Here is a 16,503-nt window from a genome sequence, read left to right on the forward strand (position 1 = left end):
ACTGCAATGCCGCCGAAACCATCTACTGAACAAGGTTGGCAATGTCAACTGCATTTTATGACAAAACCAAACAAAGCTTAAGCTTTTGTGTAGATAAGGCACCTGCAAAATGATAAATGTTGGCTAAATATTAGCTATGCTCTAGTCTTCCATGGCCCCTACCATTTAAGAACATGGTCAGTCAGCAATATAAGTCCATATCATAATCTGGCTTTTTTTGTGGGAAGTTCAAAACCAACATACATTCCTCTTTCCATCACTATTAGTAGTACTGGAGGGACATCCTTCCCTAATCTTTAGCCTATGTGCTCAAACATTCCTGCTTCATTTCAACTATAGTTTTCTGCATATGGTTCCTCCACAACTAGAGTTTTCAACTTTCATACGCATTGAAAACCAATTCTTTGAGCAAGATACGGAAAGTTTTTTATCTATGATGAAGTCCAAGGGGAATATAAGGCCCAAAAAAATAAGCCCAGGAAATTAAGGGGTGGCTAAACCAGTAACCAGAGTAAATGCAAATCTGGGGTTGTCTTGTCTCTGCACTCGGCTCCCTCACCTCCTTGGAAAAGCCTAACCCTTAAATCCTTTGAATTTGTATCTCTAAGCCATTGACATTATCATATAATCAGATCCATTGTTAACTCTTTTATTTGATCGTAATTCCTGGTAGAGAAAAAAAAAAAGAAGGGTGAGGGGAGCCTCCTGAAATTCTTCTTATAGCTGGTGAGTGTAAACAAACACGATCTCTTTTTCTTTAGATTTTTAAGTCCCTTTTTTTGTATTAATATTTGATGAGATTTACGAATTGGGTTTTGTATTTTGCTTGTTTCTAGATCATTTCTCAATCACATTTTTGTTCTTTTTTCTTACTAACTTTTACTTTGTATGTTTTTGCTAATCTCTGTTTTGTCAATACCTTGCTTAAATTCATGGTTTTTAAGATTTGATCATATCAAAATCGATTTTTTCTGCTCTAATTCATTTGGATATTCTAGACTTAGTTATAATGGTTCGGTGCTTTTAAGGTTTTTTTTTTCTTCTTTTATGGAAAGAGTTAACTGGCTGTTCCATATATGAACTTGGTTCTAGCCTTTTAGTCAATTGCAAAATATAAAACAAAAGGGCAGTTTGCTTGGTGATTTAGTTTCTACCGGTGTCTCTTTGATGCAAAACTGAGTCTAGTATGCTATAATTTGATCTCTCTTTGCAAGATGCAGATGCTCTACTTTATGATCAAGAGCATATATATTTTTTTCTTTGAATGTTGAAATTGATTTACTTGGATCTATAGCTTATTTCCTGGTCAAAGTTCTCTAGTTCATACAATCAGAGTTTCTGTGTTTCAGTGAATTTTTATGAGCTGTTGACATAGCAGTAAAATTTTTCAATCCTTAAATTTAACTCTTTAAATGACTCCTATTGGAAAATATATGAAACCTTTTAAAGACTGAGTTTTTCAGCATCTCTAATGATTAAAACAAAGAATAAGACAAAAAGTAACTTTTTAAAAGAATTCTTACAGTTAGAAGTGAAAGCACAAGGGCTTGTTTATATATGAAGTTCTATATTGTTTCTGTACCATGGTCCAGTGGTAATATTCAAAAGATTGAACTATCACATGTTATCTTATAAGGTCTAGTGCATAGTTGATGCATATTATTATACAATCAAGCATCTTATATTGCCCTTGCAGATGATTTATTGCTTATGATTGATTTCATATATAATTGTTGTTCAAAAGATCTTATCAATTATCAGTTCTTTGCTACCAAATTTGGCCTTTAGTTTTTTGTTATCTAATGACACTTATATCTGTTAACTTTTAAAGTTTATACAAAAATGATGTGATGTTTTACTGGTTAAGGGCAAGGACTAAACATAGGATTAGGAATCTTAGGTGGGCTATTAATCTGTCACGGTTGTTGGGTGAGTTGTTTTTTTATTTCCAATCGATTATTTGGATATTTCACTTGAATGATCTGGCATTTATCATATGTCCTTATTTTGAGCTTCTAAAATCTAAGCAGTAGAAGGAGCTTAAGTGGGATTTCAGGTGCGAGGCAAGGTGTTAGCAAGTTGGAGAGATCAAGGTACTGTTCCTTGCCTTCTAAGGAACTATATAATTAAAAGACTTTAATGAGTTGCATATTACTTGTTTCACTTAATTGTTTACTTTTCAAATTCTGATAAATATTTTACTTATCTTGAATATTTTAGCCGGAGACAGACATTTGTTTTACCCTGTACTGTAACGATTAGTACTTTGGTTGGTTTTACATGAGGGCCCTCGTCTTGTTCCTGCAGGAACCGTAACGTACATATTCACTAGGAAGGTCATTAGTACTACACGCGTAGGGTGCTCAGGATAGATTTGTCTATGTTGCAGGAGGGTGAAAGTGGAGTAGAGTTTATTCCTTTTTTATTCAATTGACCTAATATTTGCTTCACAAGAAAGGTATTTTCATGTAAGCAATTGCTGAATGACACATTTGTACTCTTTATTCCTATTTTAGCTTCCTTTTTCAGCTTGCCTTTATTCTTTTCTTCGGTAAACCCATTTCTGTTCTTGAACAGGATACAAGGTTGGTGCTTCTTAGGTGATAACTTCAAGTACCAGAGAAGAAACTTAATTCCGAGTGCTTTTCATTGTTGATATGGTTATATAGAGTGACACTTGTAGGAAGGTTGTAAAATGGCTTTTGTTTCAGAGGAAGAAAAAACTGAGGATTACCTTTTCAAGATTGTACTAGTTGGTGATTCAGCTGTTGGGAAATCGAATTTACTTGCAAGATTTGCTAGGAATGAATTCTACCCAAATTCCAAGTCAACCATAGGAGTGGAGTTTCAAACTCAGAAATTGGATATAAATGGGAAGGAAGTTAAGGCACAGATCTGGGATACGGCTGGTCAGGAGCGCTTCAGGGCCGTTACATCTGCATATTACCGAGGTGCAGTTGGAGCTCTTCTTGTGTATGACATCAGCAGACGACAGACTTTCGATAGCATTGGTAGATGGTTAAATGAACTTCAAAGTAAGAACCGTGATTAACTTTTGTGCTTTTGTTGATTATACTTATAACGCATATGCAAACCCTCTCATCGTGAATCTCGTTTCTATAATTTTTTACCGAATCTCACCAATCCAAAATGGGTTAAATTTTGTTTTCTGACTGTTAGGCCATATTGTGGCAAATTTTTGTAACTAGATGGTGTTTCCTTTCCATGCCCAGCCACTATTATAGATTTGTTGTTTTTAGCCCATGCTGGCTAAGGACTGAATTGTGTGATTTGACATTTTGAACAGCTCACTCAGACATGAACGTAGTCACCATTTTAGTAGGCAACAAGTCGGACCTCCGGGATGCCAGGGAAGTATCCACAGCCGAAGGGAAGGCCTTAGCAGAGGCACAGGGTTTATTTTCATGGAGACTTCTGCACTTGATTCCTCCAATGTAGCGGCTGCATTTCAGACTGTCGTTAAAGAGATCTACAACATATTGAGCCGGAAAGTTATGATGTCTCATGAGCTCAAGAAGCAGGACGCACCATTGGATGGGAAGACCGTGGTTTTACAAGGGGATGAGAACCAAGAACGTGCTACTGAGTCACCCAAATCGGGTGGTTGCTGTTCATCCTGATGCTTATCCATTTTAACGATTCTCCATCAAGTTTCCACTGAAGTTGCTGATATTTCTTCTTCTCCATGTCTTAATTTGTTTGAATAACATTTGTTTTTACTCGGTCATGCTTTGCTTTTATCATATATGGTGGCTGAAGAAGAGACTCATATGGAATAGAAATTAGAATATGTAAATGAACTCGAGGGGGATTGGAAGGGGGTTAAAGAAAAGAAAATCAAATTCAGATGACTATAAATTTTCGAATGTCAGACATATTTCCTTCTTGCTTTCCACTTCCCCTCCCCTTTGTTCTTTCTAGTTTCTACCCCCATTTTCCTGCAGGGCTTTGTTTTCTACTGTTATGTAATACGATGGGACAGTGATTTACGTAATACACCATATATTTTTCCCTGAATATCTTCTTGCAAGGTATTATCTGTTTCGGCCCATTGGGTCTCATGGTTTTATCCATGAAAAGCACCTCATCAGTTGAAGGTGGTTGTATCCCCACCACTCAAATGAGCGCTCGTTGTTGTTAGTGACACGGTTTTGTTGACCAAAGATACCTTAAAAGTTGTAAGTTGGAGATGATATAAACCCTTGTATCTTAGGATCAACTTTAGTACACATCCGACGTGGGATTCACGACTCCTCTTAGGATGACCATATTGCAAAGCAAGTTCTAGAAAAATGGTGGGATTAATATCGTTCATTGCAACAATAATACTAAAAGGATAATTGAAAAATTCTTACAGAAGAGAAGAGAGGATTGTTGTGAAGAACAAGCTATAATATTCACCCTGTTGGCCAATTCAATTGGAGGGGATATAATAAGATAATTCTAAACTCAATTGATGATGTAAGCTCCTAAACATGGTTTAGCTAGGCAAGGCTTATAGCATCATCATGGTGACTCAAAAACTCGCCTCCTCCGTAGTAGGACGCCTCAAGAAATATCGTAAACTATTAGCAAGAACCTGCCAGATTTCATGCAATCAAACCACTCATTAAAATGACATCCCAGCAAGCAATTACGATGTCTGCCCTACCTTACCTAAATAATTAATACCATACATACAGATTGCAATTGTAGAACTCTACTTTGATCTTCTTTACAAACCCCACAACAAATGTGCAATATGGGTTAAACTTAGTGTTCATTGCTCTTTACCTGCTGCAGAGGCCTGATGATAGCTTTACCCTTGTAGCTGACGTGAAACTTTGCCTTTGCCAACAACCCCTATGTGTCAAAGGTAAAAGCATCGAGAGAAAACTAATATCATTAGGCTAATTCAAGATGACAACATACGAAACAGAATGAGTAACTGACCGGCTCACCTCAGTGTCGAACTCTCCAGACTCAACGGTGATGTTGATGTCAGTAATAATTTTTACAAGATCCACCAGCAACCCTGGACGGTCAGCAGTCTCCACATGGAGCAAGCTGAACCAAATTTATTTCCAAAACAAAGTTATACAGAAATGAACCAATACTACAAGCCAGAACATATCATCTCTTTCATTTTGATAAACAAGTACGGTGCCAAGGCCTATAATCTTAATTAAGCTATCAAAATTACAAGGGTAGTGAATGCATTTGACTACAGCATCCATTACCTACGATCAGGACCATCATCATCGACTCTTATGTGGGTTGCAATGTCCACATCAACCTGAGGAATCCCAGCAAAGCAAAATTTAAACCAAGGACCAAGGTTATTGTGGGATATCATTCTCAGCTTAATAGTTTATGGACAATTCATATCATTTATGGTCAGTTGCATCAGTCTCTGTTGCAAGCATGGAAAATATCTTTTGGGATTACAACAAATGTCAACGTAACAGTCTTCTTGTAGCTGCCGTAAACATTCAACACAGGAAAATGCTGAACTTACTGAGCGAGCAGAAAAGATGAACTTTGCAAGAAGAATATACCTTTTCTTTTGGTGGCTCAACGCCGAAGGTTGCACCCATAGCTAACTGGGAACTTGATTCCTGGACCACAAATTAACATTTGATAGCTTTTACTAGGAGATTTCTCATTAGGAATTAGTAAAAAGGAATAGGTGATTACTGGATGATATTCAAGTAAGTTGTTAATAATCGTCAAACGTATTGCCTCAAGCAGTTCTGGGTCCTCAACTTTCCTTCCAGTACTACTACAGAAAAGAACCAATGCCATGTTAGCAAAGTTGCATTGAAAATAGATATTATAACAATACAACTGATACTAACATTCACTTTTCATTTGAGTGTGTTTTATTAACTGCATTGAATTTCTGAAGTTGAATATCCCATGATTCTATTTGCTTTGCCACAATGACAAGATTTTAGCTCGAGAAAAATGAGGAGTTATAATTCTGCCCAATAATTCAAGGAAAATGGTGATATAAACTCTTGAAGATTCTAAAACTAAAACAATTTGTAATGCTTCACACGCTCACACATCATTCCATTGTCCGTTTGTGTTATTTAGGAGCATGTACATTTACAGCTTTAATCACTTAAAAATAATCCTAGACAATAATTATAAGAACTACTTATCATTAAGCTGAATTAGGGGAGGATTAACTACAAACAAGAAGAAAATTACAGTCATTAACTGCAGATAGCTAAACCTTACAGAAAATGTAAAATGCTATAAACGATCAACAAGTTTGTATTCTGTTTCCAAGAAAGTGCAAGATGAAGACAAGTTAAAAGGCATATGACTTACGCCTTAGTGATGGCAAACTTGTTATGCTTCCCAGATGAATCCAGATAGACATTTGCTTTAGAAACATTCAACCCCAGATTTTTCAGTGCATTCATCTGCAACTCATTCACTAATAGTTAGATTATACACGATAGATTCTATCATACAAAAGTGAAGATCCAATATCTCATTAGGAAAAGCAAATTAAGTAAATGGATTTATACAGTATCCAAAAGAGCTCCAAGCCGATCGCCAAAGGTTATTTCCACTACAGTGGCATCTGGATTAGAGTCTTGGTCAATTATAACTTTGGGGGTTGGAACTGTATCAGTGTCCTGGAAACTTCCATCACTCTTCAAGCATACAATCATAAGAATAGGAACTTTAGCCAGTTAACACATAGTTAAAATTCAGCCAAATATATATGCATATATATATATATCATTCTTCTTCCATACCTCCACAGCTGTGGCTGCTGATGTTGCTCGTGGAATGATCCCCATCATTGAAAATGACAATCTAACACTGTAATGATTAAAAGTGAAGATGCAAATTAGCAAGAGATTAGGTATCAAGATACAATAAAACTATCGAACAATGTTTAACAAGCAAGAATCCAGTTTAAAAGTAACCGTAGTAAATTGATGAAACATTTGGATGGGATAATTTGAACTGTAAAATTGCAGCCAAAGCTAGACAAGCTGCAGTGTGTGTGTGTGTTTCTTCATTGGCATAAATAAAAGAGTCCCACGGGCCTTAAATTGCGATGTATGATTCAGTTCCTAACATAATGATTCGTTTCTTCTAATTGGGGACACCCATAAGCTGATTTATGCAATTCAGTCGGATTTACAAGTGCATTGATGTTTTTACTTGAAGCAACAGAAAAGTCATCTTAAAGAGTACTCAAATCAACAATTTCAGCACCCAGAGTAGGAAGTATCCAGATACCAACCCTCCCCCCACCTCGCGCAAAAAAAAAAGAAGCTAAATTTAACAATGAAATAGATTGAAGAAAGGTACCTTCTTTTCTCAAGAATGTTGGGTGGTGTGGTGACAAAGGCAGCAGACCAAGAATGGTTTTTGAAATCAAAAACAGGAAAATTAAGCTTGTTAGTGTTGCTTGAAAAGTATACACCACAATTAGCAGCAGAAGCCATAGCCACAGCCATTATAATAGAAAAAAAAAAAGCTGAAGCTGAAGAAAGGAGAAAGGAGAAAATGAAGGAAAAAAAAGGTAAGGAGATGAGAAAGAAGCAGCAAAAAACAAAGAAAAATGTTATGCGAGAAGGTTCAAGAAATGAGAGTGGGATCTCGTTTTATCCGCCATGAAAATGAGAGAGAGAAAGAGAAGTGTCGTATATTTTGCTCCTCTCCTTTTTACTTTTTTTTACTTTTTCTGAATTCGGTTAATAATAAGCAGATGAACCTGTTTTAGCTTAGGAATGAAAGTGTTAAGATGTAAATGAAGGTGCAAACTTTGGGTTAATTAAATTGGTGAAACTGTTGCCATTAAATGGTGGAAATCAATAGGTCTCTTTTATTTTGTACATGTGATACATGTGAGCCTCCCTTGCACAGCTCTCGCAAAAGTTAGACATAATTGATTCAATATTGATTAACATTACACTTTGACAAGCATTTTTATTTGAACCTCTAGAAATGATCATTTTATGTCCAATTAGAAAGGACCCCTTAGTGGTAAGTGATGCATCTATGAAAGTGACTATGAAGTTGTAGAAGTTTAGATAAGATGAGATAAAAATGACCACACATTCAATTTCAAGGGTCATATATTGTACCATTGAATCACATTTTGTATGATTGTGTCTTATTATTCTAGGCCTTGGGGGATTCCCAAAAGAGTGGGGATCTCTGTGGAGTCTAGAATTATACAATGCAGATTAAAATCAAACCAAATATCTCATTACAATTTCAATCTACAAAATACAATAACCCAGCAACTTCACTGGATAATATTTTATCAGCACAATATCCAACGACTCTAAAATTAATGGAAGAAAAAAAAAATGGTCTTCTCTTATATGTATCCCAATGTCACCAAGAGATGCATGATACATAATCTGTGTATACCCACAATCTTGATTTTACATCTTAATCAATCCCAGTAAAGAAAACCTGTATTGAAAGAAAAAAAAATAAAAATAAAAATGAACCCTCAAAAGCTCAAACCTTACATGAATCCTTTGCAACTGATCTCTATATCAAGTTTTTTCATCAAACAAGGTGAACCAAATTAGCTCTACTCATATTTTTTGCCATATAAAACTGAAATATTTTCACAAAGGAAATGTAGAAATCACAGTCATTAACCAGCTCCACCATACAAATTTCCTACAATTTGACATCATAGCTTCATCCTCCTCCTATGCAGCAATTCCTGGAAAAGAAGATGATTAAGAGGAAATGAGTACAAGGAAAGCACCCAAATTAACATTACCTGTTTCTCAACTAATAACATTATCTTAAAAGGGGGAGGATCTCCAGGTATCAGAAGTGTAATCTTATGCTAAGTATAGACAATGATGCAGTCTATGCATGCATGGAAAACAAGGTAGCAAGTAGACAAGATTTAAAAAATGGCATGTACCATTAACTTGCAATAACTTGTTTCAAACACAAGTTTTTGAAGGAAACTAATGCTGTTCGAAAGAAAGGTACTGAAAGGAAATCAATGTCATCTTTAAGATGGTCAACAAGAAAAATGAAACTGCCAAGGAAGCATTTATTCTCAAACCAGATTTAATTATTTCGTAAATGGAAACTAATAAATACATACATCTGTAAAACTAGTTTAACATTATTAGAAATGCTTTCAGCCTAAACTAGTGCACATTCCCTGCATCTGTTGATCAGAGTTCTAGATCCTAAAGATGCAGAGAGCTGTTAATAAGTATAAGAACACAATGAGCTTATCTGAGGAAAAAGAAAAGGAGAACAATGAAACGGACAACGAGAAAAGAAATCAACTTACCTCTATCTGACTGCATATTGGGAACACCATAACCACCAATGTAGCCAGTAGAGCTATTACTCCTAACATCTGAAGTTGAGTTTCCCGGGCCAAAACCAAAAGAACTAGATCGCTGTAGGTCTAAGGGTGAAGGGAGCCAAGTAGAATCCCCATAAAATGACCCATTTTCATCTATATCAGCATAAGCCCCATTATAACCACCATTTGAAGCACCTTGGGATGATATCTGTGCAACACCGGCCGCACTGTTTCTATCATAGCCCATCCCTCCTGATCCAACCACAATGTCTCCACTTCCATATCTAAGATTGCCACTGTTGTAAGCAAAAGCAGCTCCACCTTGACCTGAAGTAGGAGAGGAATCCCAAAGTGCTCCAATGCTGCCGAAAGAATTCACACCTGAATTCCCACTTCCAGAGCCCACAATAGGACTAGAGTTTGAGTTAGTAGCATGGTTAAGACCTCCATTTCCCCACATATTTCGACCTGCTAAGTTTAAGATAGAACTATTTCCTCCACTGCCCCCACCATACCCAAGGAAGCTAGCAAATCTGTCTGGCTTTCCATTAAATGAAGCGTTCAATCCCCGTCCGTAACTGAGGTTAGAACTAAGGTTTGAGCTTCCTCCATAGCTAGGACTCAAATTTGGTTCAAAATTCAGTCCCATCCCATAACCAGGGCTCAATGGAGGAAATCCATTCCGACCAACAGTAACTGGACTAAATCTACCTTCCGCTCTAACACCATAACCTCCAACTGAACTAGCATTATAATTCTGCATGTAACCATTAAGGAAGCTATTGACTCTACTCAGACCAAAGTTATATCCACCTAACTGGTTCTGACTTGGCCCCGGAGATGATTCTTTGGGGACAGCCCGTTTGACCTCAACCATTTTTCCATTGAGTTCATGAAATGTTCTCTGCAAGACTTTATCCACAACTTCCTCTGAATCATAAGTTATGAATCCAAAACCGCGTGGCCTCTGAGTATTGTGATCATACATCACAACAACATCTGTAATTGTGCCAAACTGCTCAAAATACCTCTTAAAGTCACTCTCAGTAACTGTAGATGCTAACCCTCCTACAAATATCTTTTTTGTTCGAGCAGGACCAGGTGATCCATGAATGCTAACATTGCTTTTGTTTAGAATGTTACGGTCATCCCTAGGAACTGCCTTCTTTGCCTCAACCTGAAAGAGAAAACCAGGACAGAGAAAGTGGAGTTTAACATAATTCAGTTTAACAACACAAATCCAAGTTTCTCAAGTGGATAAACCCTTTGAATCTTAATGTAGATAGGCATCACCTATAGTTGTTTAACTTTCCCAAATTTTATTTTCCACATCATGGACACCTATACTCTTCACAGTTGAGGAACTTTGAAAAACAATGTATAATATGCTCTTCCACATAATATAGATTGTAATTTTGCAACGCTCTAGGGTTTGCAAAGTCTCTTTGATGCTAAATTATTACCAATGGTCCTTTTGAAAATTAGCAAATTTGCCTTCTTAATGCAATTGTAACAAGAAAGTTTGTACTATTTCTTGGCATTAATCCTTCTGTTCTAAAATAAGCACCGGTTCTCATAAAAAATTATTCTACAACTTAAAGTGAATCCTACAGATGATTTAAACTGCAAAATAAAGCAATTGACATTCAAGATATTGAGGACTCAATGGCCTACTTTTGCCTTAGAAAGAGAAATACATATTGCCAGTGTAGTTCTTACTCAATGGCAATATGTTGCCAAGCAAACCTCACAATGAACTATATATGCTTAAAAAGAAAACGTAAGGAGAAATCGTTTAATAAAGCTAATACAACCTTAAGAGAAAACATAGTAATATGAATGAATGTCATCAAAATGAATCAGGACAAGAAACTTGCCAGTTCTAAATCATTTATATGATTCATGACATGAAAGGAAACCAATAAAATAGTAAGGTTTCGAATTTATCATGTTATAAGAGAGTTAAAATAAAGGTAGGAACTTACGGTTCTACCATCTATCATATGCTTTTCCATAACAACTCTTTCTGCAATAGCCGGGTCGGCAAACACGACGAACCCGAATCCACGGGCACGACCGGTAGCCCGATCCTTCATTATCACAGCTTCAACAACTTCCCCAAAAGTCTGAAAATATTCTCTAAGACGGTCCTCATTTGTGTCCCAAGAAATCCCACCAATGAAAAGCTTGCCAAGTTCCATTTCCATGCTGAACACAGAAATCCAATCATCTTTTATCATTGTTCAATGGAATTCCAGGCAATCATAAACATACAATCACCTTTGTCTAAACGAAACATAAAAATCAAGTCTTCTCCTAGATCAGTTCAAGTAAAATTCAACTAGAGAAGATAGGAAACATCGGATCTAGAACGAGGCAAGGTATTCATAATTTTTTAAGGCAATTCAGAATCCAACATCATGTCTTAAAGAACAATCCACCATAAAAAATTGTAATGCAGATTAAACAAAGGAAACTATACCTTATCAAAATACAGAAAATCAAGCAAAGCTGGGTTATTTATATCAATATAAAGAGATCGGGTGCTGTTGGATTCAATCGAAAAGCATGAGACCAATTACCGATCAACTATCAATCGACCAACAATCCAGGATTCCTAAAAACCAAACCAAAGAAAGACCCAAGCTTCATAAGAAATGAGATAAAAGCGTCAATACCCAGAAATGATATTAGAGCAAATAATGAAAAATAAATAAAAAATAAAAAAACAACCTTTGCTGGTTATGTTTTTATTTAGTTTTAAAGAGATGATGATATTAAATTTACAAAAGAAAAAAAAAACCCAGATGGGAAAAGTAAGAGAATCTAAGATCTGAGAAGAAGCATAATAAGAAGAGAGAGGGCTTAAAAGGCCCTCCTTTCTTTCTTTTCTTTTTTTTTTTTTTTTTGGTTTTTTTCTTTGTTTTTGTTGCAGCTAATGTCTTTGATACCAATGGGTTGGAACTATATATACATGCGTAAATGAAAGGACTCTGTGCATCAAACAGAGAGAGGCATAGACGTGTGAGTGAAAATCAATTTAGATGAAAATAGATATTAAAAATAAAAATTGTAATTTTTTCTTTTTTATATTTTTAAAAAAAAAATTCTTTTTTTAAAAGAGAGAGAAAGAGAAAGGTTCGGCTATCCGTCTATGTAAGAAAAGCTTTTTACTTAGGAATCCATGAACATGGTGACTTTCTAAATTTGTCTTTCTATTTTGTAACTTCATCATCTATTAATCTATTTTCCTTTTTATTTTTCTTTTAATATAATTAAGAATAGATGACGTAAACTTATTCATTTTCCGTACATCTCGATTGATCTAATTCAATTCAAATTAAATAATAGATATTTTTACTTTCGGATCCTTCGATATAAATTTAAACGTAATGATCTTAATTTTTTTTTTTTTACTAATTACACTTTTATCATATATTTCTTCTTAAGATAGACAAATTAGGTGGTCCTAACTAATACGGATATGGTCCATTGATTTAATTGCTAAATGTTTTTATTTAGTTAATAATCATGCCATGATTTTTTAAACTATATATAGACACCTCTAGATTTTAAAATAAATAGGTAAATTCATGAGTTGGAATATTAATTTAACTCTATGCGTTTTTTTAATATATTTTTAATTATTAAATGTCTTTTAGAAAAATATATAAAATAAGTGTTACAGACTTAACAAGTTTGATTATGCGTCAAGGAATATTTTCTTTAAAAGGAAGATTTTTTATTTTTTTTGTTAATGTGAGTTTCGCTTTTAAATCCATAAACAATTTCAAATATTATTATATAATGAAATTTTGAATAAAAATATTTTTATATTAAAAAAAATATTTATAAAATTATATCAACAAATAATTATTAGGAGAGTAGAAAAAATTTTATTTGAATTTATTCGTTTTATGTTCAATTTTTAAATAATATTTTTACAAATATTAAAAGATAAAAATATTATTATAATAATATTATTTATCTTTTAAAAAAATAGTTTAATGTTACAAAAGAAAATATATATATATGTTTAGAAAAATTAAATCACTAATGTATATAATTTGTATTAAATATTGTATTAATTATTCAATAATAAATGTATAAATGTAATTTATTAAAAAGATAAATGGATACTTTTAAAAAAATAAATAAATGGATAATTAAACTAATAATAATTCATTGATGTGGTTTTAACCAAAAATATTATCAAATTTATTATATCATATTATAAATTTTCAAGGGTTGAAGATAAAATTTTGAAGTGATGAAATATAATTTAAGGATAATTTATTAACTTATCAATCTGTGCGGATTTGGTCTTATATTTTTTAGTATTTTGGTTAAAATTTTCATTAAATTTATTTAAAAATTAGGAAAATTATAAATTTAATCCTTAGTTTTTGTAATTTTTGTTAATTGAATCCTATTTTTTTGTCTTATTCAACCCTCATCTTCTGTTACTAACTCCTTATATGGTAACTCACATTATCGTCTACATCATCAATGCCATGTCATAATAAAGGAAAGTTCCAAAATTACAAAAAATTACAAAAATTTATTTTTGGTACAACTGTGATTTAAACTTAGATTACCTTCTTAGAGAATGTAAACACCTAATCAATAAATCACAATTTAGATTCAAAATAAATATCATGTAGTAATGAACAATTATAGGACCAAAAAAAAATGATATCAAAGTTTAGTTATTTAACAACAAATTGCAATACTAAGATTTTAGGTTAAAATATACTATAAATTCTTATACTTTTAAAATTTCAGAATTTAATCATTATACTTCTATTTTTAATAATTGTCTCTTTAATTTTTAGATTTTAAAATTAAGATTCAACTATTAATAGATTTTATTAAAGTTAAATTTATTATAATGTAATTTTGTACTAAAGAAAAGAGAAAAGAAAATGAAATTGAGCAAGGAATTTAAGAACGAAATGTTGATATCTATAAACCCGATTTGAAGTGTTGACTAACGGTAATTCTAACGTTTGAATCTAAACCACTTTAATTTCCCTCCCTTTATAAATAAAACAATGGCATTTATAGAAAGTTAGAAAGCAGCAAACACATTCATTTAAAGAGAATGAGATGTCACAAAAACGAGAATAGTGGAGTTTGGAAAATAGTTCAAGTGAAAAATATAATTCTAATTAAAATCGTGGATATCAGCAAACAAAGCATGCTACTGATTTAATCTATAATTTCTTTTCATTATTCTAGAACGTCTTTTTAAATTTCTAGATTTTCTTTAAAAAATAAATTATATGCTTCGTAATTTCATTAATAAATTAACATTTTACAAAAATAAAAAAAAACTGTCACATGTCACAATCTAATTGGTCCGTCAATTTATTTTAATAGCCAATATGATTAATCATGGATTCTATTAACGAAATAACTTGATTGATTATTTTAATTAATAACAAATATTTGATTAAGTATGAATTTATTATTAAAGTTTAATTATTTTTTTTAGTGACATATATTTTTGTAAAAAAATTTATTCAATAACGAATAAAATTAATTTAAGAAATTTTTACCAAATAAATAAATGTTTTTGGACACGGATAGCTTTGCATCCAAGTTTTAATATTAATAATAACAATTTAAAAGAAGAAAATAAAAAAAGGTGGGGAGACTGGAGAGAAGTGGTACAAAGACAGAAGAGACTGCTTGCTTGCTTGTGCGCCCCACTCGTCCCATCCAATACTTAACAAACACCTACCATATCCATAATATGGATTCATATATTTAATTTTATTTTTTTATGATTTTGAATAATATTTAGACTTAAACATTTTAATTAAAATATAAATAATAAAAAAATTTAGATTTTAAAATAGATTTATAAATTTAATTTTAAATTTTATAAAAATTACATATATTTAACATCTCTATCCTATAAAGATTGGTGAATTAGAGGTGAAATTTATTTCAATTTTAATTTTCTCTTATTAATAAAAGTATTGTAGAAGCTCATGTGTTAGAAGATAGATAGTATTTTCCCATTTTCACTAAAAAATAGACAAATTGATTATTATGTGTTACTTTAAAGAGTAAATCGATTGATGATTGAATCTCAGTATTACTGTCAGTGCAAGAAGATGTGGGTTCAAGTGCACTGAAGTGTACTATCCTCTTATTTAAGGATTAGGAAGAAACTATGCCTAGTTGAAGGTATTGTATCAAAAAAATAAAACTAATTTACTATTTAATTTAATTTACCCATTTTTAGGAACAAAAATTGTTAGATAAAAAATTGTAGGTGTATGATTGCTTAAAAAGAAAAAACTTGATAACATATGGTGAGAGTATATCACATGCATGACGTTGCTGTCTTGCAGCACAATTTCATCACTTTCTTTTTCCTAATATCACATTATTACTATAATCATATTTATTATTTTTTAAAGTTTATTATTATAAATATATATTCAAACAATTATTAATATAAAATACAGTAAAATAAAAAATTGAACAATAATGTAAATATATTTATTAAAATTTTTTATAAATTTATTTTTAATACACAAAGACCCAAAACTTTGACGTAACATAACATCGTTAGTATAATATATATATATTTATATTTATATGTTTTTTAAAATTAATTTAAATGAGAATAAAAAAATAAGTACAGTAATAAATATAAAATAATGAATCAACTCTTGCTCCTAACTCTTAATTCACATTTCCAACAACCGCCCTTTCCGTAGACTAAGACCTTTCTTATTATTTTTCTCAACGTCAGAGTTGTATATGTTTTCGATTTCCACTCTCCCATTGGCCGTAACCAAAATCTCCATCACCATCATCCACTCATACATACATACATACATTTATCGGGGATTCTAAAAAATTTTGGAAATTTCTTATTAACTCCCATAACTTTTTTGAAAATTTCAATTAGGCTCTTCCAAATATTTTAGAAAATTCTCATTAAGCTCTTCAAAAAAATGAAAATTACAATTAAGTCCCCAAATATTGAAGCTGCGTAATGAAGAGGGCAATTGTAGTTTTTTTGTATATGGATTAATTATTTCCTCAAACTCAATCTCTCTGTATTTTTTAGGCTTAAGAGTGTAAAAAACCTTTAAATTTTTAAAAAAAACAATTAAGCCCCTCTTTTTTTCAGTCAATTGAGTACTTAA

The 16,503-nt window shown here is 32.6% G+C and overlaps 3 protein-coding genes across 4 annotated transcripts; 1 reads left to right on the top strand and 2 right to left on the bottom strand.

Moving 5' to 3' along the window:
- Positions 1-680: 680 nt before the first annotated feature.
- Positions 681-3,686, top strand: LOC107962069 (ras-related protein RABA5a-like). Its single transcript, NM_001327721.1, is given in 5 exon segments — positions 681-726; positions 2,031-2,093; positions 2,578-3,035; positions 3,308-3,422; positions 3,425-3,686. Coding segments are annotated over 3 exon segments (672 nt in total). The 5' UTR covers positions 681-726; positions 2,031-2,093; positions 2,578-2,695; the 3' UTR covers positions 3,642-3,686.
- A 617-nt stretch (positions 3,687-4,303) lies between these two features.
- On the bottom strand, positions 4,304-7,901 carry LOC107962068 (ACT domain-containing protein ACR11). 2 transcript variants are annotated; one of them, XM_041115997.1, is made up of 10 exons: positions 7,342-7,901; positions 6,777-6,843; positions 6,543-6,671; positions 6,340-6,434; positions 5,698-5,779; positions 5,559-5,618; positions 5,241-5,296; positions 4,962-5,067; positions 4,795-4,863; positions 4,304-4,600 (listed from the first exon to the last, which is right to left on the bottom strand). In XM_041115997.1, the coding sequence occupies exons 1-10, from the start codon at positions 7,488-7,490 to the stop codon at positions 4,538-4,540; spliced, it is 876 nt and encodes a 291-aa protein (XP_040971931.1). In that variant the 5' UTR covers positions 7,491-7,901; the 3' UTR covers positions 4,304-4,537. The 2 variants fall into 2 exon arrangements, with proteins under 2 accessions (XP_040971931.1, XP_016753789.1); XM_016898300.2 differs by having other exon boundaries at positions 5,698-5,782.
- Positions 7,902-8,222: 321 nt separating this feature from the next.
- On the bottom strand, positions 8,223-12,269 carry LOC107962067 (heterogeneous nuclear ribonucleoprotein 1). The gene is made up of 5 exons (XM_016898299.2): positions 12,065-12,269; positions 11,814-11,948; positions 11,317-11,539; positions 9,314-10,508; positions 8,223-8,719 (listed from the first exon to the last, which is right to left on the bottom strand). The coding sequence occupies exons 3-5, from the start codon at positions 11,536-11,538 to the stop codon at positions 8,706-8,708; spliced, it is 1,431 nt and encodes a 476-aa protein (XP_016753788.1). The 5' UTR covers position 11,539; positions 11,814-11,948; positions 12,065-12,269; the 3' UTR covers positions 8,223-8,705.
- Positions 12,270-16,503: the final 4,234 nt, after the last annotated feature.

Source organism: Gossypium hirsutum, chromosome A06, assembly GCF_007990345.1.
Source record: "Gossypium hirsutum isolate 1008001.06 chromosome A06, Gossypium_hirsutum_v2.1, whole genome shotgun sequence".
In the NCBI taxonomy this organism is placed as follows: Eukaryota; Viridiplantae; Streptophyta; class Magnoliopsida; order Malvales; family Malvaceae; genus Gossypium; species Gossypium hirsutum.